General features: G+C 38.8%; 1 protein-coding gene across 9 annotated transcripts in view; it reads left to right on the top strand.

Moving 5' to 3' along the window:
* The window catches only part of SHLD2 (shieldin complex subunit 2), a 141378-nt gene that overhangs the window by 54445 nt on the left and 60596 nt on the right, over positions 1–26337 (top strand). For 5 of the 9 annotated variants that reach the window (XR_010322797.1, XM_064290299.1, XM_064290298.1 and 2 more), the window contains exons 2-6: positions 9685–9784; positions 14357–14393; positions 15027–15091; positions 15861–17399; positions 22490–22597. Coding sequence is in view for 8 of the 9 variants with exons in the window: in XM_064290299.1 (XP_064146369.1) it covers positions 15082–15091; positions 15861–17399; positions 22490–22597 (1657 nt within the window). In the remaining variant the exon portion in view is untranslated. Of the gene's footprint in view, positions 1–4670; positions 4781–9684; positions 9785–14356; positions 14394–15026; positions 15092–15860; positions 17400–22489; positions 22598–26337 lie in introns of all 9 variants that reach the window. The other 4 variants (XM_064290295.1, XM_064290294.1, XM_064290297.1 and 1 more) reach the window with 4 other exon arrangements.

Below are 26337 nucleotides of genomic sequence, written 5' to 3'. Positions count from 1 at the left end.
TACCTTTTTAATGAATCTTTGCTAGTTTGATAGAAAAATATTTCCTCATTATTTTACACATTTTTTTTCATGAGGATGAATGTTTTCAATATTTGTTTTTTCTGTGATGTATATACTTGTGTCTCCCTTGGCCATTTTTCTATTCCTTTGTATGTTTGTGTGCACGTGCTTGTATACTCATATACTAAGGATATGAGTCCAAATGTGATTTAAAATTCACTGTTTTTTCAATTTTAAAAATAACTAGGGAAATGCAAATAAAAGAACCATGAAGTACCTTTTTGCCCTTACTAGCAAAATTAATTTTTTTTAATATTACTTTTTAGGTGAAAATTTACATAGCAGATTATGTTCCCATTTAACAATTTCTACACAGCTTGTTCCATGACACTGGTTACATTTTTCATAACTTGTCAACATTATCATTATTTCCATTCTTTTTGCTCTGTTTCCATTAATCTAGCTTCCCTATGCTGCCTTGGCTTCTCATCTTTGTTTTAGGGTCAGTGGTGATCGTTTGGTCTCATATAGTTGATTAATAAGGGAGCACAGTATTCACAGGTGGTATTGTTTATTTTATAATCCAATCTGTTACACCTATTCCTCACTTATAAGCCATCTCATTATCTGACATTTCGCATTATGCCAGTAGTAAATCTACTATCTGACTATTTTGCACGTTAATCTACATCTGGCAGTAACGAACACCAAGGTGAGAGGCTAGAGTAATGTTGGCTGGGATGGTTAAGGTTATGCGTTAGCTTGGCAGAGCTATGATTCTCAGTGGTTTGGTAGTTATGTGATGATGTAATATGGCAGTTGTGTAATGATGTAGTTACCCTCCATTTTGTGATCTGATGTCATCATCCTCCATTTTCACATAATGGCATGGTCTTTGGAATGCAACTATGTTGGTAAGTGTATTTGGGTAAAAGATGACCACCGAGAGTGGCTTCTGTTCCAAGTTCAAAAGGTATCTTAGGGCGTTAGTCTCGGGGGTTCCTCTAGTCTCAGTGAGTCTGGCCTTTTTTTGGAATTTAAGTTCTGTTCTACATTTTTTCTCTTTCTGTCCAGGACCTTCTATTATGTCCTTAGTCAGAACAGTCAGTATTGGTATTCGGGTACCATCTAGGTCTTCTCGTCTCAGGCTAGATGAGGCTATGGTCCATGTGGGCTGTTAGTCCTGTGGACTAGTTTCTTCTTTGAGTCTTTTGTTTCCTGCATTCTCTTCTGTCCCAGATGAGTAGAGACCAGTAGTTGTATCTTAGATGGCCACTTGCAAGCTTTTAAGACCCCAGACAGTACTCACCAAACTAGGATGTAGAACATTATCTTTATGAATTATGTTACACCAATTGACCCAGTTATCCCACAAGACTATGGTCCTAAGCCTTCAAACCCAGTAAGCCTATCCTTTGAGGAGTTTGGCTGTGTCTGGGTAGTATCTGTAACTCTGCCTCCTGTGTGGTTTATCATATATGGATACCTAGGCCTACAGATACAGCTGTACATGCACACTCATGTACTCACATATGGCTTCCTATGTACATACATGCATACATGTCTACCTGTGTAACCACACACATATTTTTTGGTTGTTATTGTTGTCGCAAAATTGTATGTTGTAGCATTTACTGAAATTGTCCCTTATTCTTGTATATTAATGTCTTCATTTACGTTGGACAGGTTGTACAGACTTCACCCGTGTTGGGTACTGCCTTTCCCCTCACCAAAAATAACTAGTGTTTTTTTTTACTATCTAGAAAGTGATTCCCTCTCCCATCTCTGGTAACTGACAAAGAACATTGCTTTCTGTTTTTCTTGACTTTTTATAAAAGTGAGACCAGCAAAATTACTTTTTAAGATACTTGATGCCCCCACAATGTTGTTGTAAGATTGGTACCTCAGCTATTGTTTGTGGCATTATAAATTGTCCAGTTCTTTTTCTAATTAGATTCATCATTAAGTGAGCATTAAAAATAACTAGAAAGAGTATAAATTAGCATGAAAGGGTAACCATATGTAGATTGAAGCAGAATACAAAATTATTAAAATTTTATGGTTACAACTGTGTAAAAAAACTTAAAAACAGAACGTGAAAAAAACACAAGGGGTTGATTTTTGTTTGTTTCCAAGTATATGTGTATAGAGCTTCCTGTGTTCAAGATTAGAAAACACTAACATTCATTGAGTGATTACAATGTGCCAGTCTCACAATAACACCACAAGGTAGGAATTGATATTATTCTCATTTGACAGATAAAGAAATTTAATTTCTTATTATAGATGTTTTCAAATATGTAAGAAAATTACCACATGTACCTATCACCCAGCCTCAACAGTTTCACAAGTTTACATTTTTATTAAGTTGCAGAATAGGGGTTTGAACCACATCTATCTTATTCCAAAACCCATACTTTAAGTTTTGACATCATACTGCCTCAAATGCATTTTGTCATTTGATGCGATTGAGTAACTTTATGATTGCGTAGTGCTGTTGGTAGAAATAGACGGGGAAAGGCATTGTAACAGAGTAAACCTTTATGGTAATAAGATAGAAAGCACTTTCTTTTAATCACATCTATTTTGTAATAAGCATTTTTAGTTGCAGTGTTCCACAAAGACAAAACCTGCTGATAGAGTTCATCCTGTTTTATAAATCTTTGACCCATTCGTCAGACTCTGCCCACTCTAAAGATAAAGAATTACGGTTGTATTGGTCTTTCTGGCTGAAGTGGCCTTCTGCAGATTGAGAAATTGTGTAATTATTAACTGGGATAATGGATATGCACTTGCAGGTTTCATCTGGTATCTTAATGTGCTTTAACTCTGATACACCCAAAAATATTCTACAGCATTGAAATGATCAGCTATCCATAAATTAACTTTTCAGTTTGTATATTTTTTGCTGTGTTAAAAACTTTATTTTAATAAATTTAAAAACAGTACTTTCTGTCCTGAAATAATTCTCTGTTACCTTGAAGACTCCAAAAGTAAAAGGGGAAAAACAATATTGAGTGAAGCATTTTAAATTTCTTGTAAAGCATCACACCTACTTACAACTCCTGTAAATTGGAGGATTTAGTAACAGTATTGTTAGGTATAAATACATTTTAAAAATAACTCTTTGTTGAATTAACAGGGCCATATTTCCTGGTTTTTTTTTTTTTTTTTTCTTTTTGCGGGGGCAGTGGCAGGAAAGGGAAGCTCCACGCTTGCAGAGCTGTTTACTTAAGACAAATAAATGAAGACATACTTTAGTAACTATAATGTATAAGTAACTTTGTTTTATAGAGCTGTGACCTGTCTCAGACATCTCTCCTCCTGGGAGATCTTTTCTGAACTCTCTAAACTGTGTTTTTTGGCACTTCTATGTGCTCCACCATCTTTCCCTGACTAGAATCTCGGGGACTCAAGGCTCCTGGCCTCATAACCATAAACCACACAAACTTGAATCCAAGGAATCTAGTCTGGGCGTGGGGTTATTTAGTCAGATTCTTTCTTCAAGAAGGGGGCCAAATAGAGCATTGCTTTTTTCTTTTTTTTCCTCCACACTACTGTGATCCTGTCAAATACAATGACACTAGAAATATAAATCTGAAGTTTGAGAGCGTCCTTGGTTCAGTGTAAATTTATAAAGTGTAATTGGATGTGTGGTAGATAAATGAAAGGTATTGGATGAAATGCTATAGAGAGAATGTATGGAATGTAAAGAAAAGATGGCCCAAGGAAGAAGAAATAGAGAAAGAAAAATCAGAGCAATAGAAGAACTAGTTAGGAAAGAGTTGTGTTCTAGAAACCAAAGAAAGAATGAATTTCACAATTGGAGAGGAGAAGTACTGTGAGTACTTACTTGACAATTTGAACTTCATTGTTGTTTTAATAGTGATAGGAAATGCAAATCAGATTGCAGGACATATAGGAGAAAATGTTGAGTAAGGAATCCTTGAGTGTCTTACCTTCTTTTTAAACCTTTTGGAGACTATTTATAGCAGGCTTACCCTTTTTTTTTTTTGACCCTTGGGTAAGGCAATTAGGGTACTTTTCCTGAGCCCTGTGTTGGGGTAATGGGTGGTGATGACTGGGTGGCTGTACAGTACTGTTTTTTCCTAAGGATTATTAAAATTCAATTTCAAAAATTTTCTCATTGATAACATTCCAAAGTGCCTATGAAAAAGGCAGGTAGTGGGCAGTCTCCCATTGGTTGAGTTGTCCCAGGATTCTTCTAAGGACACCCCAGCTTATAATCCTGTAGTAAGAAGCTCATATCTATTTTTTAATTGCTTGTCACTTTGTCTCTGACATTTGACTGTATGCTTCTTAAAGCTCCTTGTTATTGTTGATTCCAGCACCTAAGCATAATGTCTCGCACCCAGTGTTAAGTTTTTTTTTTTTTAATTGTGCTTTAGGTGAAAGTTTACAGCACAAATTAGTTCTCATTCAAAAATTTGTATACAAATTGTTTTGTGACCTTGGTTGCAATTCCCACAATGTATCAGCACTCTCTCCTTTTCCCTTTACACCCTGGGTTCCTTATGTCCATTCGTCCAGTTTTCCTGTCCTTCCCGCCTTCTCATCTTTACTTTTGGGCACGTGTTGCCCATTTGGTCTCCTATATTTGATTGATCTAAGAAGTACATTCCTCACGTGTGTTACTGTTTGTTTTATAGGCCTGTTCAATCTTTGGCTGAAAGGTGGCCTTCAGGAGTGGCTTCAGTTCTGAGTTAGCATGGTGTCCAGGAGCTGTAGTCTTGGGGGATCCTCAGTCTCTGTCAGACCAGTAAGTCTGGTCTTTTTTTTTTTTCTCCTTTGCTGCACTGCTATTCTCTCAGTTCAAGCACTTATCACCACACCACTTTCTGTTGGAATCATTTTCTAAAAAAGTCCTTAGCTTCAGTTTCTTCCCACCTCTAGTCTATCCGCCAAACTCTCACTGCCCTGGTGGCACAGTGGTTTAGCACTTGACTGCTAACCCAAAGTCAGAGGTTTGAACTGACGAGTTGCTCCACTGGAGAAAGATGGGGCAACCTGCTTCCTTCAAGATTATGGTCTTGGAAACCCTGTGGGGAGGTTCTACACTGTCCTATGGGATCACTATGAGTCGGAATTGACTCAACAGCACACAACCACCACCACAACAGTAACAATAACCCATCATGATATAATAATGGCACAATCTTGCTAAAGCAAAACAATATATACCTTTGATGACTCCCCATAACAATGAGATAAAATGCAAATTCCTTGAGTTTGTGTTCAAGGTCCTTAAAATCTGACTCCTGCGTAACTTGCAAACCTGAGTCTTTCTGTTACTCATTTTGCTTTTGGTCTTTTTTTTTTTTGTGAAATTAAATTTTGTTCTACATTTTTCTCCTCAATGTGGGACCCTCTATTGTGATCCCTGTCAGAGTGGTTGGTGGTGGCAGCCGGGCACCATTTAGTTCTTCTGGGGTCAGGGTGGTGGAGGCTGTGGTTCATGTGGTCTTTTAGTCCTTTGTACTAATATTTTCCTTGTGTCTTTGGTTTTCTTCATTCTCTTTTGCTCCAAATGGGATGGGAACAATAGATGTATCCTTGATGGCTGCTCACAAGCTTTTAACACCCCAGATGCTACTCACCAGAGTAGGATGTAGAACATTTTCTTTATGAACTATGCTATGCCAGTTGACTTAGATGTCACCCAAGACCATGGTCCCTCCACTAACCCACTGCCGTGGAGTTGATTCCAACTCATAGCGACCCTATAGGACAGAGTGGTACTGCCCCATAGAGTTTCCAAGGAGCACCTGGTGGATTTGAACTGCTGACCTCTTGGTTAGCAGCTGTAGCACTTAACCAGTACACCACCAGGGTTTACCATGGTCCCTCAGTCCCAGTAATTCAGTTCCTCAGGGTGTTTGGATGTGTCTAGGAAGCTTCTGTCTTTCTGCTTTGGTCAAGTTGTGCTGACTTCCCATGTTTTGTGTATTGTCTTTCCCTTCACCGAAGCTAACATTTGTTTACTATCTAGTTAGTGATTCTCCCTCCCCACCTTTCCCCTCCCTCGTAACCATCAAAGATCGTTTTTTCTGTGTGTAAGCCTTTTCTTAAGTGTTTGTTACATGAATGATTAAGCAAATGAACCAATAAATATCTGTCTTTTTACCATAAATTTGGTGGTCTCACAGAATCAAAAACATAGACTGTTTCAGGAAGAAGGATTAATAAACAGCTCCAAATGTCAGTAAGATAAAGATTGAAAACTGACCTTTGGATTTGACTATTAGAAGGTCGTTGGTTTCTATAGTGAAAACAGTTACGGCAAAGTGGTTGGGGTAGAAGCTGTATTAAGTCAGAGTATAAAAACAGAATACTGAGTGGTTTATAATGATAAATGGTGTGCATCAGGGTTCCACCCTTTCACCATACTTAATCTGTATGCTGAGCAAATAATCCAAGAAGCTGGACCATGTGAAAAAGAATATGTCGTTAGGATTGGAGGAAGACTCATTAACAACCTGCAATATGCAGGTGACACAGCCTTGCTTGCTGAGAGCGAAGAAGTCTTGAAGCACTTACTGATGAAGATTAAAGACATCAGCCTTCACTATGGATTATACCTCAACATAAAGAAAACAAAAATCCTCACAGCTGGACCAATAAGCGACATCATGAGAAACAGAAAATATTGAAATTGTCAAGGATTTCATTTTACTTGGATCCACAATCATCACCCTTGGAAGCAGCAGTCGAGAAATCAAATGAGGCATTACATTAGGCAAATCTGCTGCAAAAGCCTTCTTTAAAGTGTTAAAAAAACAAAAATGTCACTTTAAGGACTAAGGTGAGCCTGACCCAAGCCATGGTATTTCCAGTTGCCTCATATGCACTCAAAAGCTGGACAGTGAATAAGGAAGACCGAAGAAGAATTGATGCCTTCGAGTTACACTGGTGGTGAAGAATATTGAACATACCATGGACTCCCAGAAGACTGAACAAATCTGTCTTCGAAGAAGTACAACCAGAATGCTCCTTAGAAGTGAGAATGGCGCAAGGCTTCATCTTTCTTATTTTGGACATGTTATCAGGAGGAACCAGTCCCTGGAGAAGGACATCATGCTTGGTAAAGTAGAGGGTCAGCGAAAAAGAGGAAGACCTTCAATGTGATAGATTGACACAGGGACTTCAACAGTGGGCTCAAGCAACAATTATGAGGATGGCACTGGACCAGGTAGTGTTCTGTTCTGTTGTAGATAGGGTTGCTGTGAGCCGGAATCGATTTGACAGCATCTAAAAACAGCAACAACATATTAAAAAATATAGGAGAAATTGGGGCTTTTTTTTAGATTTGAGGCTCAAGGGTGGAAGCCATTGGAGAGGAAACCAGTAGCTACGAGAGAAAGGAATTATCATGGTAATAACGCGTTTGATTTGCATGTACCCCGGTCTTGCCACTTGCACATTAGGATAATATATTTCTCCCACTTGTACTTGGTTGATACGTAATTTGAGTTTTAGTTGCTGTTGTGCTGTTTGGGAACCCCTAGTGGCAAATTTTATAATGACATGAATCAGATTTAATACTCCATTTATTCCTTATGCAGGTTATTCTTTCTGTGGGGACTAGATGAAGGTGGGATATGTGGCTATAGTAATTATAGTGATATGATTTTCAGTGGGTCAGAACTTGACACCAGCAATTACTATCATTTTGTTTCCTCAGTAATAATTAGAAGCCCTAGTGGCACGGTGGTTAAGAGCTGGGCTGCTAACCGTAAGGTCGGCAGTTGGAATCTACCAGCCTCTCCTTGGAAACCCTATGGGACAGTTCTACTCTATCCTGTAGGGTCGCTATGAGTAGGAATTGACTTGAGGGCAATGGGTTTTTTTGGTTTAGTAGTAATTCACTATTATATACTGTTTGAAAATTGCAGTGTATCTTTATTTTAGCTGCTAATACATTAATAAGTGCCATAATTTTTCTTGAATTTTATACTGGAATGTTATATGTAGGTCCAGTGTTATGTTGGAACATCATGTCCAATTTGAAGACTATGAAAGAAAAGTTTGAATTACCCCTAAAGATTTGATTATTACAATAATAATACACATTCATTATTTGTTACAATAAAACTTAAATCATAGCAGTCTTTTTAAAAATTATCCATGCTATCACCCATCAGTGTTTTTCTTTCTAGAATTTAAAAAATATTGTAAAATATTTCTGGATAATATAAGGCACACCCCTGTAACCACACCCAGTTTATAAACACACGAACAAAAAAACATGCTCGGTGTTGTTGAAGCCCTCTGAGTACCCTTTACCTTCAAATCTCTATTCCCTCCTCCCAAAGATAACCACTCTCCTGGATTTGGTGTTTCATTCCCAGGCATATTTTAAAACTCTGTATTCAATGAAATTATAAGTTATCTGTACGTCTTCAACTTGCTTTTTTTTTTAACTTTAAATTATGTTTATAAGATGTATCCATGCTGACACATAGCTCTTGTTCAGTAGTTCTTCTCTGACTTATCCATTCTCATCTCCGTGAACTTATAGGTTGTTTTTAAAATTTTGCTTATAAATTCTTCCATGATCGTTCATGTAACAGTTTCTTTGTGTATATGTACAAGAGTTTCTACAGGTCTGAAACCTGGAAGTGGAGTTGTTTTGTTGTATGGTATGTACGTTCTCAGCTTTACTGTTTATTGCCAAATTATTTTTTAAAGTGGTCTGCCAATTTACTCTTCCATCAACAGGGTAGAATTTTGGGTATTGTCAGATTGTCTAAATCTTTCCCCAGTCCGCTGGATATGAAACAATAGCTCTTAGAAGAAAAAGGAAACTTGTATTAGAGGATATTTGACATTTATCCTGCTGTAATGATTATCAACATGTAGCCAACGTTCTTTCGACTACACCCTCAGCAACCCCTGCCCCATTATTCTAAAGAAATCCGAGATGTCACACCATTCTTTCTGCAAGCACGCTGTATGCATCTCCAGCATGTAAGAAATCTCTCAGACATAACTTCAATGACATCACACTAAAAAATAACAGTAATCTCGTAATGCTGTCAAATACCGCTCTCCATCAAGGTTTCTGTTTCTTTTTGCCCCTGTAGCACAGTAAAAAAGTTCCCAGTGAATTTTAGGAATGAATCTATCTAATAATGTTTATTGAAAATCAGTTATTAAGTAAACTGGTGTTTTTTTTTTTTTTAATGGAATGTTATATGTAGGTCCAGTATGTATGATGCTTACTTAGATTACTTGTGTCAGATGGCACAGTAATGAAAAAAAGTTTAAATCATGATGAGGTTCTATTTCATCCATGTACAGATATTCCCCGACTTAACAGCAGGGTTCTGTAAGTCGGTTCTGACATAAGTGAATACCTCATTTTTTTTTTTTAAGTTTTCATTATTATTGCCTTTTTTAAATTGTGTTTTAGGTGAAAGTTTACACAGCAGTTTCTCATTCAACAGTTTATACACAGCTTGTTCCATGGCATTGGTTGCTATCCCCGCAATGTGTCAGCACTCTCCTTGTTTCCACCCTGCCTTCCACATTTCCATCCCTTCAGTTTCCCTGCCCCTCCTCGCTGTCTGATCTTTGCTTTTGGGCAAATGTGGGCGATTGGTCTCGTATAGTCGATTGTTATAAGGAGTCCATTCCTCAAGGATGTTATTGTTTATTTTATAGGCCCATCTATTATTTGGCTGAAAGATGACCTCCAGGAGTGGCTTCAATTCCAGATTAAAAGAACAATAGTCTCGTGCGTCCTCCAGTTTCTATCAGTAGGGTAAGTCTGGTCTTTTTTTATAAACTTGAATTTTGTTCTACATTTTCTCCCATTCTAACAGGGACCATCTGTTGTGTCCCTGGTCAGAGCGGTCAGTAGTAGTGGTGACCAGGCACCATCTAGTTCCTCCGGTCTCAGGTTAGAGAAGGCTGTAGGTTGTGTGGCCCATTAGTCCTCTGCATTGTTTTCTTGAGTCTTTAGTTTCCTCCATTCACCTTTGCTCCAGACAGGAGGAGACCAATAATTTTATCTTAGATGGCTGCTTGCAAGCTTTTAATACCCCAAATGCTACTCACCAACCTAGGATGTAGAACATTATCTTCATGAACTATGTTATGCCAATTGACCTAGATGTCCCCTAAGACTATGGTCCTGAGCCTTCAAACCCAGTAACTCAGTGCCACAAGATGCTTGGATATGTCTAGGAAGTTTCCATAACTGTGCCCCCTATGTGCTATATTATATATATGAATATATATGCAGCACACACAAGTATGTGTATACAAATGCCCACAACTATACCTATATATAGAGCCCAGGTAGCACAGTGGTTAAGAGCTATGGCGAGCTACAACTGCTAACCAAAAGGTCAGCAGTTCGAATCCACCAGCCGCTCCTTGGAAACCGTATGGAGCCATGCTGCTCTGCCCTGTAGTTGTTGTTGTTCTTAGATGCCGTCAAGTTGGTTCTGATTCATAGTGACCCTGTGTACAACAGAACAAAACACTGCCCGGTCCTGCACCATCCTCACAATTGTTGCCATGCTTGAGCCCATTGTTGCAGCACTGTGTCAGTCCATCTCATTGATGGTCTTCCCCTTTTTCCCTGACCCTCTACTTTACCGAGCGTGATGTCCTTCTCCAGGGACTTATACTTCCTGATAACATGTCCAAAGTATGTGAGACGTAGTCTCGCCATCCTAACAGCAACAACATAGTAAGTTCTGAGATTGGAAGTGTGAGGCCTCCTACTTTATTTTTCTTCTTCAGTAGTGCTTTAACTGTTTGGGGCTTCTTTCCTCTCCATATAAAGTTGGGGATTAGTTTTTCCATTTCGTTAAAAGAATGTTGTTGGGATTTGGATTGTGATTGCATTATATCTATTGATCTCTTTGGGTAGTATTGACATTTTCATAATGTTAAGTCATCCTATCCATGAACATGGTATATTTGTCCATTTATATAGGTCTTTTGGTTTCTTGCAGTAGCATTTTGTAGTTTTCCTTGTATAAGTCTTTCACCTCCCTGGTCAGATTTATTCGTACATATTTTATCTTTTTTAGGGGCTATTGTCAATGGTATTGTTTTCTTGATTTCCTTTTTGGAGTTCTACTTGTTAGTGTAGAGGAATCCAAATGATTTTTGTATGTTGATCTTGTACCCTGCCACTTTGCTAAACTCTTCTATTAGTTTCAGTAACTTAATTGTGGCATCTCTAGGATATTCTATGTATAGGATCATGTCATCTGTGAATAGGGATAGTTTGCTTTTCCTTACCAATTTGGATGCCCTTTATTTCCCTTTCTTGGTTTATTGCCCTGGCTGGGACTTCCAGTACAGTATTGAATAAGAGTGGTGATAATGGACATCCTTGTCTCATACACGTTCACGAGGGGGATGCTTTCAATCTCTTTGAGAATAATGTTAACCGTTAGTTTTGTATATATATATATATATATATATATATATATATATATATATATATATATATATATATATATATATATGTTGAGGAATTTCTCTTTTATCCCTATCTTGCTGAGAGTTTTTATCGGAAAAGGGTGTTGGATTTTATCAAATGCTTTTTCTGCATTGGCTGAGGTGATCATGTGATCCTTTTCCTTTGTTTTATTTATGTGATGAATTACATTGACTGACTTTTTTTTTTTTATGTTAAACCATCCTTGCTTACTTGGTATGAATCGTAATTGGTCATGGTATATTATTTTTTTGAATTCTCTTGGCTAAGATTTTGTTGAGAATTTTTGCATCTGTATTTATGAGGGATATTGGTCTATAATTTTCTTTTTTAGTGATGTCTTTGGTTTTGGTATCAGAGTTATGCTGGCTTCATAGAATGAATTCAGGAGTATTCCTTCGTTTTCTGTGTTCTGGAATAGTTTGAGTAAGACTGAAGTCAGCTCTTCTCTGAATGTTTGATAGAATTCTCCAGTGAAGCCATCTAGGCCGGGTTTTTTTTTTGGTTGGGAGTTTTTTTATGATCTCTTCACTTTCTTCTTTTGTTGTGGGTCTGTTTAAAATATCTGCTTAAGTTTGTGTTAGTTTAGGTAGATGGCGTGTTTCTAGAAATCTGTCCATTTCTTCTCGGTTTTCAAATTTGTTAGAGTACAGTTTTTCATGTAATGATCCTCTTTATCTCAGTTGATTCTATTGTAATGTTGCCCATTTCATTTCTCCTTTTGGTTATTTGCATCTTGTCATTTTTTTTCCTTTGTCGATTTGGCCAGCGGTTTGTCAATTTTTTTGATCCTCTGAAGGAACCAACTTCTAGTTTTGTTGATTCTTTTTGATGTTTTTCTATTTCTTTTGTTTCTGAGCTGATCTTTATTATTTCCTTTCTTCTGGTGACTGTGGACTTCTTTTGCTGTTCCTTTTCTGTTTGTTCAAGTTGTTGGGCTAAGTTACTGATTTTGGGTCCTTCTTTTTTTTGATGTGTGCATTTATTGCTGTAAATTTTTCTCTGAACACTGGTTTTGCTGTGTCCCGGAGGTTTTGGTATGTTGTATCTTAATTCTCATTTGAGTCTGAGAATTTAAAAAAATTTCACCTGTAACCCAGTAGTTTCTAAGTAAGCTGTTATTTAGTTTCTATGTATTTAATGTTTTTTCTTTGATTTCTAGTTTTATAGAGTTGTGGTCAGAGAAGATGCTTAATATTTTTGAATTTATTGAAGCTTGCTTTGTGGCCTAGAATATGGTTTTTTCTGGAGAATGCTCCATGTGCATTGCAGAAGAAAGCATACTGTGCCACTCATGGGTGGTGTGTTCTGTGTATGTCTGTCAGGTCAGGTTGGTTGATGGCATCATTTAGATTTTCTGTATTTTTATTGAGTTTCTTTTCTAGTTGTTCTGTCCATTGTCTAAAGTGGTGTGTTAAAGTCTCCTATTATTGTAGAACTGTCTATTTCTTTTTTTAATTCTGTTAGAGTTTGTTTTATGTATTTTGGAGCTCTGTCATTGGGTACATAAATATTTATTATTGTTATGTCTTCTTGGTGGATTGACCCTTTCTTTAATCATTATATAATGTCCTTCTTTTCATCTCTTACAATGCATTTTTACTTATATTGTTTTATCTGAAATTATTATTGCTATTCCTGCTCTCTTTTTGGATACTATTTGCTTGATACATATATTTTTCCACCCTTTGAGTCAGTTCTACATCTGTGTCCTTCCATTGAGTTATCTATTTGTGACGTTTTATTGTTAATCTTCTGAATTTCTAATTGTTTTTATATGATTTCTAATTGTGTGTTGAGTTGGTAATTTTTTCTTGTATTGTTTTCCTGAATTCTTCTAGGGTCTTTTCTGTGTTTTCCTTAGTCTCTTTGAGGATCCTAAATATAAGTGTTTTGAATTCCTTCTCAGGTAGTTCTACTATTGTTTCTTCCTCTGGAAGGTTTTCTTTACTTTTATTTTGCTCAGTTGTTTGAGCCATCTTGACCCTGTTGTCTGCTGTCTCCAAAGCATTAAGGGTATTCTTTTATTTCTTTTTGTATGTATTTATTGATTGATAGTATGTTTGTTTGTTTTGTCCTGATTTTTTATTTTGTTTTGATGTATCAGGATAGGCGGGTTGGGTGCGCTCCACTGATAACTGGTCCAGCGGCCAGGAGCACTTACCACATGTCACCGTGTGAGTGGCGCAGCAGCAGGCAGGGCACATGCACATTGCTGTTCACCAGGTATGCTGGGCAGGTGCAGGCTGCCGCCTGTCATCAATCCAGTAGCACAGGAGTACATGGTGGCGCTCCCCCGGTGGACAGAGTAGCAGACAGTGGGGTGTGGCAGATGACTGGGGGGCACAGGAGTGCTCTCTACTGTTTGGTGGGTGGGCAGGGCAGCAGGTGGGGGTGTGGCAGGCAACTGGGGATTTGGGAGCTCTGACACTTGTCAGATGAGTAGGATGATGGAGTGCTGGCGGATGGGGCAAGGGGAGCTTGTACTGCAGTCCCTGGACAGGTGGGATGGCAAGGGTAAGGGGGTGGTTTGTGCTGGTAATCACAGGAGGGACGGGCTGGGGAAGCATGCTCCTCTGGTCACCTGGCATGGGTGTCTGGGCACCACCCATTGGCTGCAGGCAGCAGTTGAGACCTGACCCTGACCAAGTGTGTGTATGGGGCGGGGGGCCGGGGGGGTGGTGCTGCTTGGAGTCTGCTAGGGTCAGAGACCTTTGCTGATACTCTATGGATTTATTACTTCACGTGCGCTACCCACCCTAATGGTCAGGGACTGTCACTGGTGAGTAGTTTTATCTGAATCCTGCCCCTCTGCCCTCTGGGTATCAGGATCCCTGGAGGTCTTAACCTCCTTCCTGTGCTTTCCCTCCTTAGATCTGATTCCTGTCTTGCTCACCTTGCTTCACTCCAGGTATGTCTACACAGTTTCCCTGCCTCCTGCTAGGTATTCTGTGAAGTTGCCTTCCTGCGCTCCTCACCCAGGATAGTGAGGAGCTTTATGTCAAGATGGCGACACTGTGCCGGGCCAGCTGGCAGGGCATCTCCACTCCATATCGCTCCTCGTTCAGTGTTTTCGTTCAATTCCTCCTTCCAGTCAGTGTTTGATCTGATTCTTTATCCTTCCATTTGATGCTCAGGGGTACAGGATTATCATCTGTATCCATTTCACTTGGTTTCTCGGGTCTTTGCAGTAGAGGGATGGCATGGTGTGACTGACTAAACTGCCATCTTGGGGCATCTCTAATATTATCTGTTATTATCATCATCTTTATAAGTCCGATCTTTATTTGTCTTTGGGGGTTGGAAACTTTACATATAAAATCACAGGTGTGATGATATCAGCAAATTACATACTGCAACATCGTTTGTAGTACATACTACTAGTGATAAAATGTCCCAATGAATAAAGGACAGTCATAAGTGTATTTCATTGTAACTTGAATGTGTCATAAATTGGTGACTACCTGTGTTACTTCTTAATCTTTCTATTTATGTTTAAGAGAGGATTAAAATGTATAGAATCTGCTATTGATTGTGCTTACAGGGCAGCTTAGTTGAAGGAAGGAGATCCTAAATATACCAAGATTATCTATGGAGTCATGAAAACAGGTATATGTAATTTAAAGGTGACTATAATACAATTTCAAATGCTTTCTTTCCCCGTCTTTACTAACTTATTTAAATAGACCGAGTTTACACAACACAACAAATTAACAAACTAAGAATTTATTTACCATATTTTTAAGCAAATATCGGGCCTTTCTGCGTTTGTCTGCCCACCAAGCCCACACTGCCTGGTAGGCACCTTCGTAAGCGCTGCCGTTCGGGTCCTCTTCCACGTGTTGCTGTAAAAAAATCAGCACAGCATGCTTATGAAAATACCTTGGGGAGGTGGGTGCGCCTGCAAACAAACGCAGAAGGCTATGTTATCTGTGCGAAAATAGTACCCACTGGAGGTTAGTATACTTAGTTTTAGAGTCCTGGTGGTGCAGTTGTTAAGAGCTATGGCTGCTAACCAAAAGATCAGCAGTTCAAATCCACCAACCACTCCTTGGAAACCCTATGGGCAGTTCTACTCTGTCCTTTAGGGTCTCTATGTGTTGGAATTAATTCGATGGCAACAGGTTTTTAGTTTTTAGTTTTATTTCCCTTAAAGAGAGTCTCAAGATGAAAATATTTTGTGAATATTTCACTTTCTTTTTGCGGTTTCTTATGTATTTGTGAATTTTATACTTAAATGGATTTACCAAAATAAATCACCTCTATTAATTATGTTTTTGATTCCTACTTTATGTATTTGCCTTTGGTACATTGTTAGTATCAATATACAAAAAAAGTATTGCAAAAGTATTAATTTTAGATTTTTAATTTTTATCAGAAACCATGACTGGAGGATCTCAAGTCCACATTTTTTGGGGTGCTCCAGTTCTTCCACTGAAAACAACAGTATCACAGGAACCGACTTCTTCCATACCTGCTGCTGACCCCTGGAAAAAAGTTCAGCTTTTATACAATCAACATTCTTTACATCTGAAGGATGAAAAATGCAAGCACAAAAACCTTGAAAACTATCAAGTCTTAGACAGTATTGGGCCCCCTGGTCTTAATAGTCTTTGTTTACTGAACTCTAGGAAAAGTTCAGTTCCTTTGAAAGATGACTTTATATGTTGTATTTCTGAGACACAGAATATAAAATCCCAGAAGAGTTCCCCCTCAGGGATGAGTGGTGTAACAGACTCTAGCATGCAAATATGTGGACTTAAGAGCAGAGTTCAACATTTAACTGGAAAAGAAAAGTATCAAAAGCTTGTCACTGAAAATAAGAAAATCACAGATGAACAGCATAAAGATCAGTCAAATATCTGTGTCCCAGATTTAACAAAAACAACCTCACAGTTAGATCCTAAGTGTGCAGCTCTGTTAGATTTGGTCTGTAGTACCAAACAGATTAATATAGGGCCAGAACCTGTAGAAACAACTTATGTGCCAAGAGCACATCATGAAACGCAAAGCCAGCGTGTGGAATTCTTGCCTTCTAAAACGGTAGACAAGCCAAGGCCTGAAGAAGCAGTTACGAAGGCCTCAAACCTTAACGTATCCACTGATACTGAATTTCTCAGTGTAATGACCTCCAGCCAGGTTGCTTTTTTAGCCCAGAGGAAGTATAAAGGGCAGAATTCTCTAAATAAAGGGACCGTAAACATGAAGGTTGGCCCAAAGGCAAGTCACGAGGAAATAAGAGTAATAGAAGATAATCTGATTCATCGTAGTGATGATTTTGCAGAAGGATTTAAAAGTGGACAAAGCCAAGCCTATTCCCTTGAACTTTTTAGTCCTGTTGGTCCTGAAACAAAAAGTAGCCACATTGTCATAGACTCTGAAACAGATCTTGAAGAAAATATAGGATCTCAAGAACTTTTCAGTCCTGATGTAAAACTGCCACCAAATGAGATCTGTATCGAGTCATGTAGCTCAGGAATACTGTGCTCCCAACTCAATACCTTTCATAAAAGTTCTGTTAAAAGAAGTTGGATATCTGAACATAAAGCAGGCCATTCTAAAGCCCCATCTAAAACCTCCCAAGTATCTAAGAAATCTAAGTTGCTTTCTAATGCAGGAGATCTTGCTGTAACACTGGACCAGAGGAACGTGTCTGAATTTAAGTATATTAAAAAAACATCATTAATAAAAAATTGTGATTGTAAAAGTCAGAAATATAATTGCTTAGTCGTGGTGTTATCTCCGTGTCACGTGAAAGAAGTGAACATAAAATCAGGACCACATTCTGGCTCTACGGTACCTTTAGCAGCGCTCGAAGTCATCGACCAAACAGAAATTAAGAAGAAGGTCTTTATGTGGCGAACTGCAGCATTTTGGGCACTTACCGTGTTCCCTGGAGATATAATTTTGCTTACAGGTGAGGTCACTGTGATGTAGTGATAGTTTATTTTCTAAAGCTGTGTCGAGTTTTTTACCCGCTCCCCTCCTTTAAGTCTGTAGGTGTTCTTTATTAGCATTTGCCTCTTCTCGGCCCTGGCATGACTGATCCTGTTACAGCTTCCACACTGGTGTCCTTACCATTCCTCGTTATCCAGTTCCTTGCCATTTCTGGGCCCTTGCTATGTCCTTCTTAGTTCTGCCCCTTCTTTCCACACATCTGCTCCTTTAAAAAGCCTTCTCTGGTTGGCCCTCTTACTCATTCACTATGTTAGTGTTCCTCTTATATCATCAGGCTTGCTCTTTGTTGTATGTCTTATTTATAATCATTTAATTATATTAGCAGTCCCATAATGAAAGGACAGCATTTCTGCTACTTTATTTTTATTTATTGTTGGATTTATATTAATTGTTTTGGAAATACAGAATGGAGAAAAATTACTGGTATCTAACTAACCTCATTACAATTTTGGAGTGTTTCTTTCTAGTCATTTTCCCTATGCCCTTTAAAATGCATCCACATACGTATGTAATCCCAAACTTCTGGCTGTCGAGTCGATTCCAACTCATAGTGACCCTATAGGACAGAGTAGAACTGCTTTGTAGGGTTTCCAAGGAGCTGCTAGTAGGTTCGAACTGCTCAGCTTTTGGTTAGCGACCAAGTTCTTAACCACTGCGCCACCAGGGCTCCTACGTATGTAATAGCTGATACTTATTGGGAACTGACTTTGTGTCAGGCCCTATTTTAAATGTTTTACGTGTATATCAAATCACTACAACAACTATGTGAGAAAGCTGCTGATTATTGTCCCCATTTTTCAGTTGAGGAAACAGATGCAGAGAAATAATGTTTAGTGTTACCCATCTAGGAAGTGGCAAAGCCATGATTTGACCTGGGTTAGCATCGCTCCAGTTAGGTTCCTGGGTGGCACAAATGGTTTGTACTCAACCACTAACCTAAAGGTTAACAGATCAAACTCACCCAGCAGCACTACGGAAGAAAGGCCTGGCAATCTGTTTCCATAAAGATTACAGCCAAGAAAATCCTACGGAGCAGTTCTACGCTGTAACACGTGGGGTTGCCATGAGTCAGAATCAACTTGATTGCAACAGTTTTTTTTTAGCTAAACTCCAGAATCCGCACTCTTACTATATACAGGTAGTCCCCGATTTACAACGGGGTTCGCATTCTGATGACTCCGTCGTAAGTTGGTTTTGACATAAGTTAAATACCTCATTTTTTTTTTTTTTTAGTTTTTATTATTATTGCTTTTTATTATCATTATCTTTGTAAATCTGATCTTTATTCGTCTTTGGGAGTTGGAAGCATTACATATAAACTTACAGATATGACGACATCAGCAAATTACATACTGCAGCATGGTATATAGTACATATTACTAATGATAACATACACACACACAAAACCCAAACGGGCATAAGTATGGTTCGTTATAACTCACATTGTAAGAGTCTTAGTTATCTAGTGCTGCTGCTGAGACAGGCTGCTCAGCCATATTGAAAACCCCCATCAACACCCCTTCCCCCACCCCTTTGTCTTGCTAACCACAAGCTTGTTTTGAGCAGGAAGTCGCAGCAGGTGTGGTTCGGTCCACTGACTAGCTCTAGTTACACCTTGAATCACGCACAGATTGAAATCATATCCTTCAACTGACCACCCCCCGCCCCCCCCAAATATAGGCATGGGAGGGCTAAAGGCAGAAAATTCCAGGTACCAAACCCAACACCCTGACACCATTGGAAACAAAAAGCTCCCCAGCCCCCTTAGTCAGCGAGCACGTGGCTTTAAGGTCAGCAGACCCCACGCGCTCCTTTTATGCGCAGACAATAAACCTGCCACTTTCTGTTTCCATTGCAATCAGTGTCTGTCTTATTTCAATCAGCTAATAAGACAGGACAAGAACCCGAGTGATGTTCAGTTACACTGCAACAGAAGTACCACAAGTAGATGGCTTTAACAAAGAGAAATTTATTCTCTCAGTCTAGGAGGCCAGAAGTTCAAATTCAGGGTGCCAAGGCTTTCTGTGTTGACTCTGGAGGAAGGTCCTTATTGTCAGTCTTCCCCTGGTCTAGGAGCTTCTCAGTGCAGGGACCCTAGGTCCTAAGGACACACTCTGCTCCTGGAGCTACTTTCTTGGTAGTATGAGGTCCCTCTGTCTTCCTGCTGTCTTCTTTTATACCTCAAAAGAGATTGACTCAAGATACAACATAATCTTATAGACTGAGTTTTGCCTCATTAACATAACTTCTTCTGATCCTGCCTTATTAATATCATAGAGGTAGGATTTACAACACATAGGAAAATCACATCAAATGACAAAATGGTGGACAGCCACACAATACTGGGAATCATGGCCTAGCCAAGTCAACACATGTTTTTGAGGGACACAATTGAATCCTCAACAGTAAGTCAGGGAATACCTATAATTGTAGTCATAAAGAACAAACAGTTTTTATCCTGCCTTTTTGTCTAACATCAGGAACCTATGTTGTTTTTCAAATGACTTTAAAATCAGTACACAGTGTATAAAAGCAGAGATACTAGTCATTTTAAGAAGAAAAGGTGAATCTCAGACCAGGAGGAAGCTTAATAACTTATCTAAAGGAAGAGGTATAGCTCAGTCTTTGAGCTTCAAATTTCAAGGCAATTATTGTCAGTTCTCACCAAACAGTTTTCAGGGAAATGAGAACCTTAGCTAATACACTTTGGTATTCCTGCAGGATGGTCAGGAGCACTCCCTGATAAAGAGTTAAGCACAGGGCATTGTAACTAACAGGCTTAGCATCCTCTGGTCCCATTGGCAATGTCATCTTACTTGTTGGATGGAGCCATTTCATCCAACTTCCTTTTTCCTGATTCAATACTCAGTGAGCAGTCCTTTGGTTATTCTTTCCCTTTCCAGTAGAGTCTTGCCTCATTAACATAACTGCTCTAATCCTGCCTCGTTAACATCATAGAGGTAAGATTTACAACACATAGGAAGGTGAGAACGGGGCCACACACATGTATTTTCGTTTCTTTGGCAATGTCTCATCGTAAATTTTTAAAATTTGTGCTCTGGTTTTATGTTTGTCTCATTCACTTGTGTAATGTGAATTTACATTGCAGAGCCGAAATCTGTTTTTGGAGTGCTGACAAAATTGAGTTTTTCAAGCTGTAAAGAGAGGGCTGGAGCCTGGCCGCTTCTCCCCCCAACCCCCGTAATTTTACCAAGGCCATGACTGTTACTGCCTGGAGCTCTGAGAGGCCTTCCCCTAGGCAGACAGGAACTCCACCCTGTGTCTGTGTATTTTTTCCTACAGTTGTTAACAACTACGTAACGTTCTATCAAGTGACTTTACCATAATTCACTTAACCATTTTCCTATTGTAAAAAAAAAAAAGTAGAATGTTTAAATTGTTTCTATGAGTACATTTTTTAAGTATCTGTTTTTTCTGTATTTTGCGTTATTTATTTAAGAAAAAGTATCTGATTCACTGAGCTTTGAATAAGTTGCTTTTGTATGAAACAGATGGAAACCTTGTGAAAAAGATATCTGTACTTTTCCATTGCCCTAATTAAGTAGCGAAATTATATTTCCATAGAAATTTGTTATGGGTGAAATCTCATTTTAATTAATAACATCCATTTGTACATTATTATAACTAAATGTTGGATAGGTCACACTACCTGATGATATATACCCCAGAACTGAAAAATTCTGTGTAACAGATGTGTTCCAGATCACATTCCACTTAGTAACACAGTAACACTTGGTTATGCTTTTAGCAATACAATGAAGGGATTACTGTAAAGGAGGATTGTCAAAGGGAGTAGCTAAGAGCTCAGGCTGCTAACCAAAAGGCCGGAGGTTAGAATGCACCAGGCACTCCTTGGAAACCCTATGAGGCAGTTCTACTCTGTCCTGTAGGGTGGCTGTGAGTCAGAATTGACTCAACACCAATTGGTTTGGTTTTGTTTTATTAAGAGAGACTAGAGACTAGAATTGAAAGAGGAGAGGGCCTGAGAGTTCACCTTGGGAAAGCACAGTGTTTAAAGAAATAAACAAGATGAGGAGCAGGGACACATCTGAGTGGGCAAAGAGAACGGAGGCAAGGGCTAAGCTATCAGCTCCCCCCACCCTATCACTGGTAATTAGCATGTCACTCATTGGACATACTTTTCATAAGCCTAGTTTTTAGAAGGCTGTCTTGGAAATTGCTCATTTATTTGTTCCTTTCTGAAGAGTAGGTATCCTGAGTGTCTGATGAACAGTCTTGACTGTCCTGGTGGCTTTTCCTGGCTAGCAGTGGGGAGGCATTGAGTATTTGTTAGGAAGGCACCTGATGGCATTAATGTTCTTGATAAATCAGTCATTAGCATTGTGGGACATGGATTGGGGGTGGGAAGGGGGTCTGACAGGAGAGAGAGGAACGTGCGATGTCAGACAGTAGCAGTGGTAAGGTAGTGGGCAGACTGAAGAGGGAAAATCAGCAGGTGAGATATTGGGGCAAAGGCCAGAAGGGAGAGGTAGGCATCCAGGACGAGTTCAGATTTTCATTTATCTTACAAGTAACATGGTGCCAACAAATGAGGAAAAATGGTTTTTTCAGATTACCTTGCCATTTGGGGAAAAACAGTCAAAGTCCCCTAAGAATGCCTTATATTCAGGTATGTTTATAGCAGGAGGGATAGATGCATACTGAATGTTATTTGCTGTTGCAGGCACCACTGCTTTGCTTCTCGGCTGTGAAAGATTTTTCTTTTAATTTATTAGAAATACACGTTATAACATTGGCCTTACGTGAACAGAATCCATTAAATCGTTCTCTGTGGAGCAGTGAGCTTCCATACTGATAATGTTTGAACATATAGAAGCAACTCTGTTATTTTATCTACATACAGACGTACCTAGGTTCAGATTTCGCATTTGCTGGTTTATCATTTTGTACCTTTAGGCAGATCATTTAACTTATCTGAACTTCAGCTGCCTGGCATGTGGGAAGCATGAATTATATGTTCTTATGAAGAAATTTATGGCATGATCAAAACTTTTTTCCCCCCTCTAGATGTTACTATTCATGAGAATCAGTGGGTTGGTGAGACAGTGCTACAATCAACATTTACCAGTCAGTTATTAAATCTTGGAAGCTACTCATCTGTCCGGCCTGAAGAATGTAAGACACAGTTTGAATATAATAATTTATAAGCATTTAAAATATATAAACATATTAGGAAAGAAAAGAGTTTTGTAACATGTTTTCTAAACAAGTTAGCTATAGAGGTTTATTTCTTCAGTAAGGATGAAGACAGAACTTTAAAAAAATGAGCTTACATGTTGTAATCAAATTTATTTTAAGAAGTATTGGGGTTCATGCTTCATTTCTTATTTTTCTTAGAGAGTCAGTATAGTGGTGGTTCTTAACCTTTCAGGGAATCATAGAGCTCTTTATGAAGCTGTGGGCCATTTTTCCAGATAAATGGACTTAAGTAAATAGACATGAAATTTGGCATATAATTTCAAGTAGTTCATGCACCTCCAAAGTTCTTCTTTTGAACTCCTTAACCTCCGGTTAAGAAATCTTGGGGTAATGGAAAAAGGATGCGCCTCGTAGTCAGACAGCTGTGGTTTGAATCCTTGTTCTTCCATCTGCCACTGCTGGGAAAAAATTATCTTCCTTCTCTGGTATCCATTTTCTCTTTAAAATAAGCTATGAAGAAACTAGGAACTATCTTTTTTTTCCAGGAAATAAAAACGGAAAAAAAAGTAAGGGAGACAGTATGAACTGTTAGTTATAGTTTCTAGAGCCAAATAGACCAGGATTTAAATCCAAATTCTATATTTTTTAGGCAGGTTCTTTAACCTCACCATACCCCTGTCTCTCCACCTGTAGAACAGAGATTAAAATGCATAAATATCTTGTAGAGTTGTGAGGATTAAATGAGATAATGAATATAAGGTATGGAGCCTGTACAGAGTATAATAACAATATCATAATATTAATGGGGGAAGTAATACGTTGATAGAATACTGACACAGTGTAATAGGAACTGACTGAGGTCAACCGCCCATGAAGAACTGAGTCCTGCCAGCCAGCATGGGCGTGAGCTTGGAAGTAGATTTCCCCCTACTTAGTCTCACCTTAAGAGAAGTGCAGCCCAGCTGCTACCTTGATTACAGCCTGTGAGAGTCCCTGAATCAGAGGACCCAGCTAAGCCATGCCTAGATCCCTGACCCACAGGATCTGAGATAATAAATGTTGTTTTAGGTCACTAAGTTTTGGGACAATTTGTCAGGTACATTTCACAGAAGAAGCATGTATGTCCAGTAAACATCTGGGGAGAGAGTCAACACCATTAGTGGTCAGGGAAATGCAAATAAAGACCATACCATTTTACACCCAATTGGCTGACAAAAATTAAAGCCTGGAAGTGCTTAGTGCTGGTGGAATGTAAATTGTTAAACAAGCACTGTAGAAAACAATTTGGCATTATCTCCTAAAGTTGTAAATCATATTCCCATTGACCCAGCAGTTCTATTCCTGGGTATACCTGCAGGCAAAACCCTTGCACACGTACAACAGGAGATGTCGATACGAGCGTTCAGAGCAGCACTGTTCCCAACTGCCAAAACCCCAAAGCCGGTGCCCGGTAACAGGAGAGGGAGTGAGTAAACTGCAGTGTAGTTATACAGTAAAATATTTTACAGCAGTCAAATGAACTACAGTGATACCTGACAATACAGATGGATCCTAGCAATAGAATTAGTATAAAAAGCAAGAAGCAAAATATATTTGTGTTTTTTATAAAATTGAAACTAAAACAAAAAATACATTCTCTTAAGTAATTCATGTCACTGAACCGTACATGTCCCTGAGTGGCACAAATGGCTAATCAGCTGACTACTAGCTGAAAGGTTGGCAGTTCGAGCCCACCCAGAGGTGCCTTGGAAGGCAGGCCTGGGCGTCTGCTTCAGAACGGTCACAACCTTGAAAGCCCCGTAGAGCAGTTCTGTTCCGTACACGTGGGGTCTCTGTGAGTCGGAATCGACTTGATGGCAGCTAACAACAGCAGCATTACAGTATTACAAATAACTAGCTGGAAAAGGAGCAGGTCATGCAGGAACCATGATGGGAGCTTATCATGAACCAAGGATTATGATTAATCTGATTTTTCTCACCTCAAGTATAATTGAAAAAAAATAAAGCATTTCTTTAACAGCCATAATTTTACGTTTTCATTTTTGTAGATATAACTTCCATCAAACCTTGTTCATATAAATAACCAAATGGGAATGGAAGGAGCTATAATCATGTTACTCGGTTCCTTCAGAGTTAATGTGCCATAAATCTTTCTGAATTCTATTCAGTAATGTTTATGTGGTAATACTTTGTTTTTTTAAAAATAAACTTCTTATTTTGGAATAATTACACCTTTACAGAGAAGTTGCAATGATATTTCAGAGAGTTTCCGTATATCCTTCACCTACCTTCCTCAAATGTTTGTGTTGTTGTTAGCTGCCATCAAGCTGATTCCAACCCATGGGGACCCCCTGTGTGCAGAATAGAACTGCTCCATAGGGTTTTCAAGGCTGTGACCTCTCAAGCAGACAGCCAGGCCTGTCTTCCAAGGTGCCTCTGGATGGGTTCAAACCGCCAACCTTTCAGCTAGCAGTCGAGTGCTTAACCATTGGCACCACCTAGGGGTTTCCCCCCAAAGTGTTAACATCTTATATAATCATAATATATTTGTCAAAACTAGAAATTAATATGGTACAATACCATTAACTTTAGTCTTTATTTGGATTTCATGAGTTTTTCCACTAATGGTCTGTTTCTATTCTAGGATCCAATCTAGAATACCACATTGCATTTAGTCTACTTAGTTTCAAGTGTTTCTCAGTCTTTCTTTGGTTTTCATGACCTTTATATTTTTTTTTTCTTATTTTATACACTGTCCCTCAGTTTGGGTTTGTCTGATGTTTTCTCATGATTAGATTGGAGTTGTGAGTTTTGGGGAAGGATACCAGAGAGGTGAAGTGCCCTTCCCATTGTATCATGTTAGGGGTATGTGATATCCACATGACAAACCACTGGTGATACCAACCTTTATCAACATAGTGGTTTTTACACTGAGTCAAAAGGTTAAAAGCTTGGCTGCTAACCAAAAGGTCGGCGGTTCAAATCCACCAGCCGCTCCTTGGAAATCCTATGGGGCAGTTGTGGTCTGTCCTGTATGGTCACTATGAATTGGAATCAACTTGACGGCAGCAGGTTAATGCACCTCAGTAAGATTTTGGGAGAGCGAGAGGTATGCCTTGTTTTATAAAGCGGGGGAAGCGTCATTGTAAAAGGGGATGTAGGAAAGAGTTCTCAGGGAAATCAGTATAGGAAAAAGTACATATGGAAAATTGAGGATCTGGGTATTGAATCTCATACAGCCTTTGGAGTGTCTTTAAATACGCAGTTCAAAGACCATGGAACTTGAAATCTTCTGAAATTTTTTTTATGTCCTACAGACATCTCAAATTCAACTTGTCCAAAGCTGAACTCATCATTTTTGCCTACTATGTTCTCCTCTCAATATTTCTTCTGTGTCCTTGCTCTCAGTGTAAGGTACTCACCTTCATCTGTTTACTTAACACAAAAGCATTAGTGTCATCTTTGATTCCCTACATCTAGTCCATCCCCATGCCCTGTGAGTCCAGGTCATAATTCAAATTTAGATTCTATTTTCAAATTTATCCCCTTTTCTGTGTTGACACTGTTATCACCCTAGTCCAGTAGTTTGTTACATGAAAGAAGATATATAAAGTATATTTAAATGATGAAGTATGCTAAGAAACACTCACGAAACCACCACTCAACTTAAAACATTACTAATATCACTGATTTAATATCACTGAAGCTCTCTGTGC

The sequence above is a fragment of the Loxodonta africana genome, chromosome 8, assembly GCF_030014295.1.
Source record: "Loxodonta africana isolate mLoxAfr1 chromosome 8, mLoxAfr1.hap2, whole genome shotgun sequence".
Lineage (NCBI taxonomy): Eukaryota > Metazoa > Chordata > Mammalia > Proboscidea > Elephantidae > Loxodonta > Loxodonta africana.
Note: the sequence above shows the minus strand (reverse complement) of the source record. Positions and strands in the feature narration are given on the sequence as shown.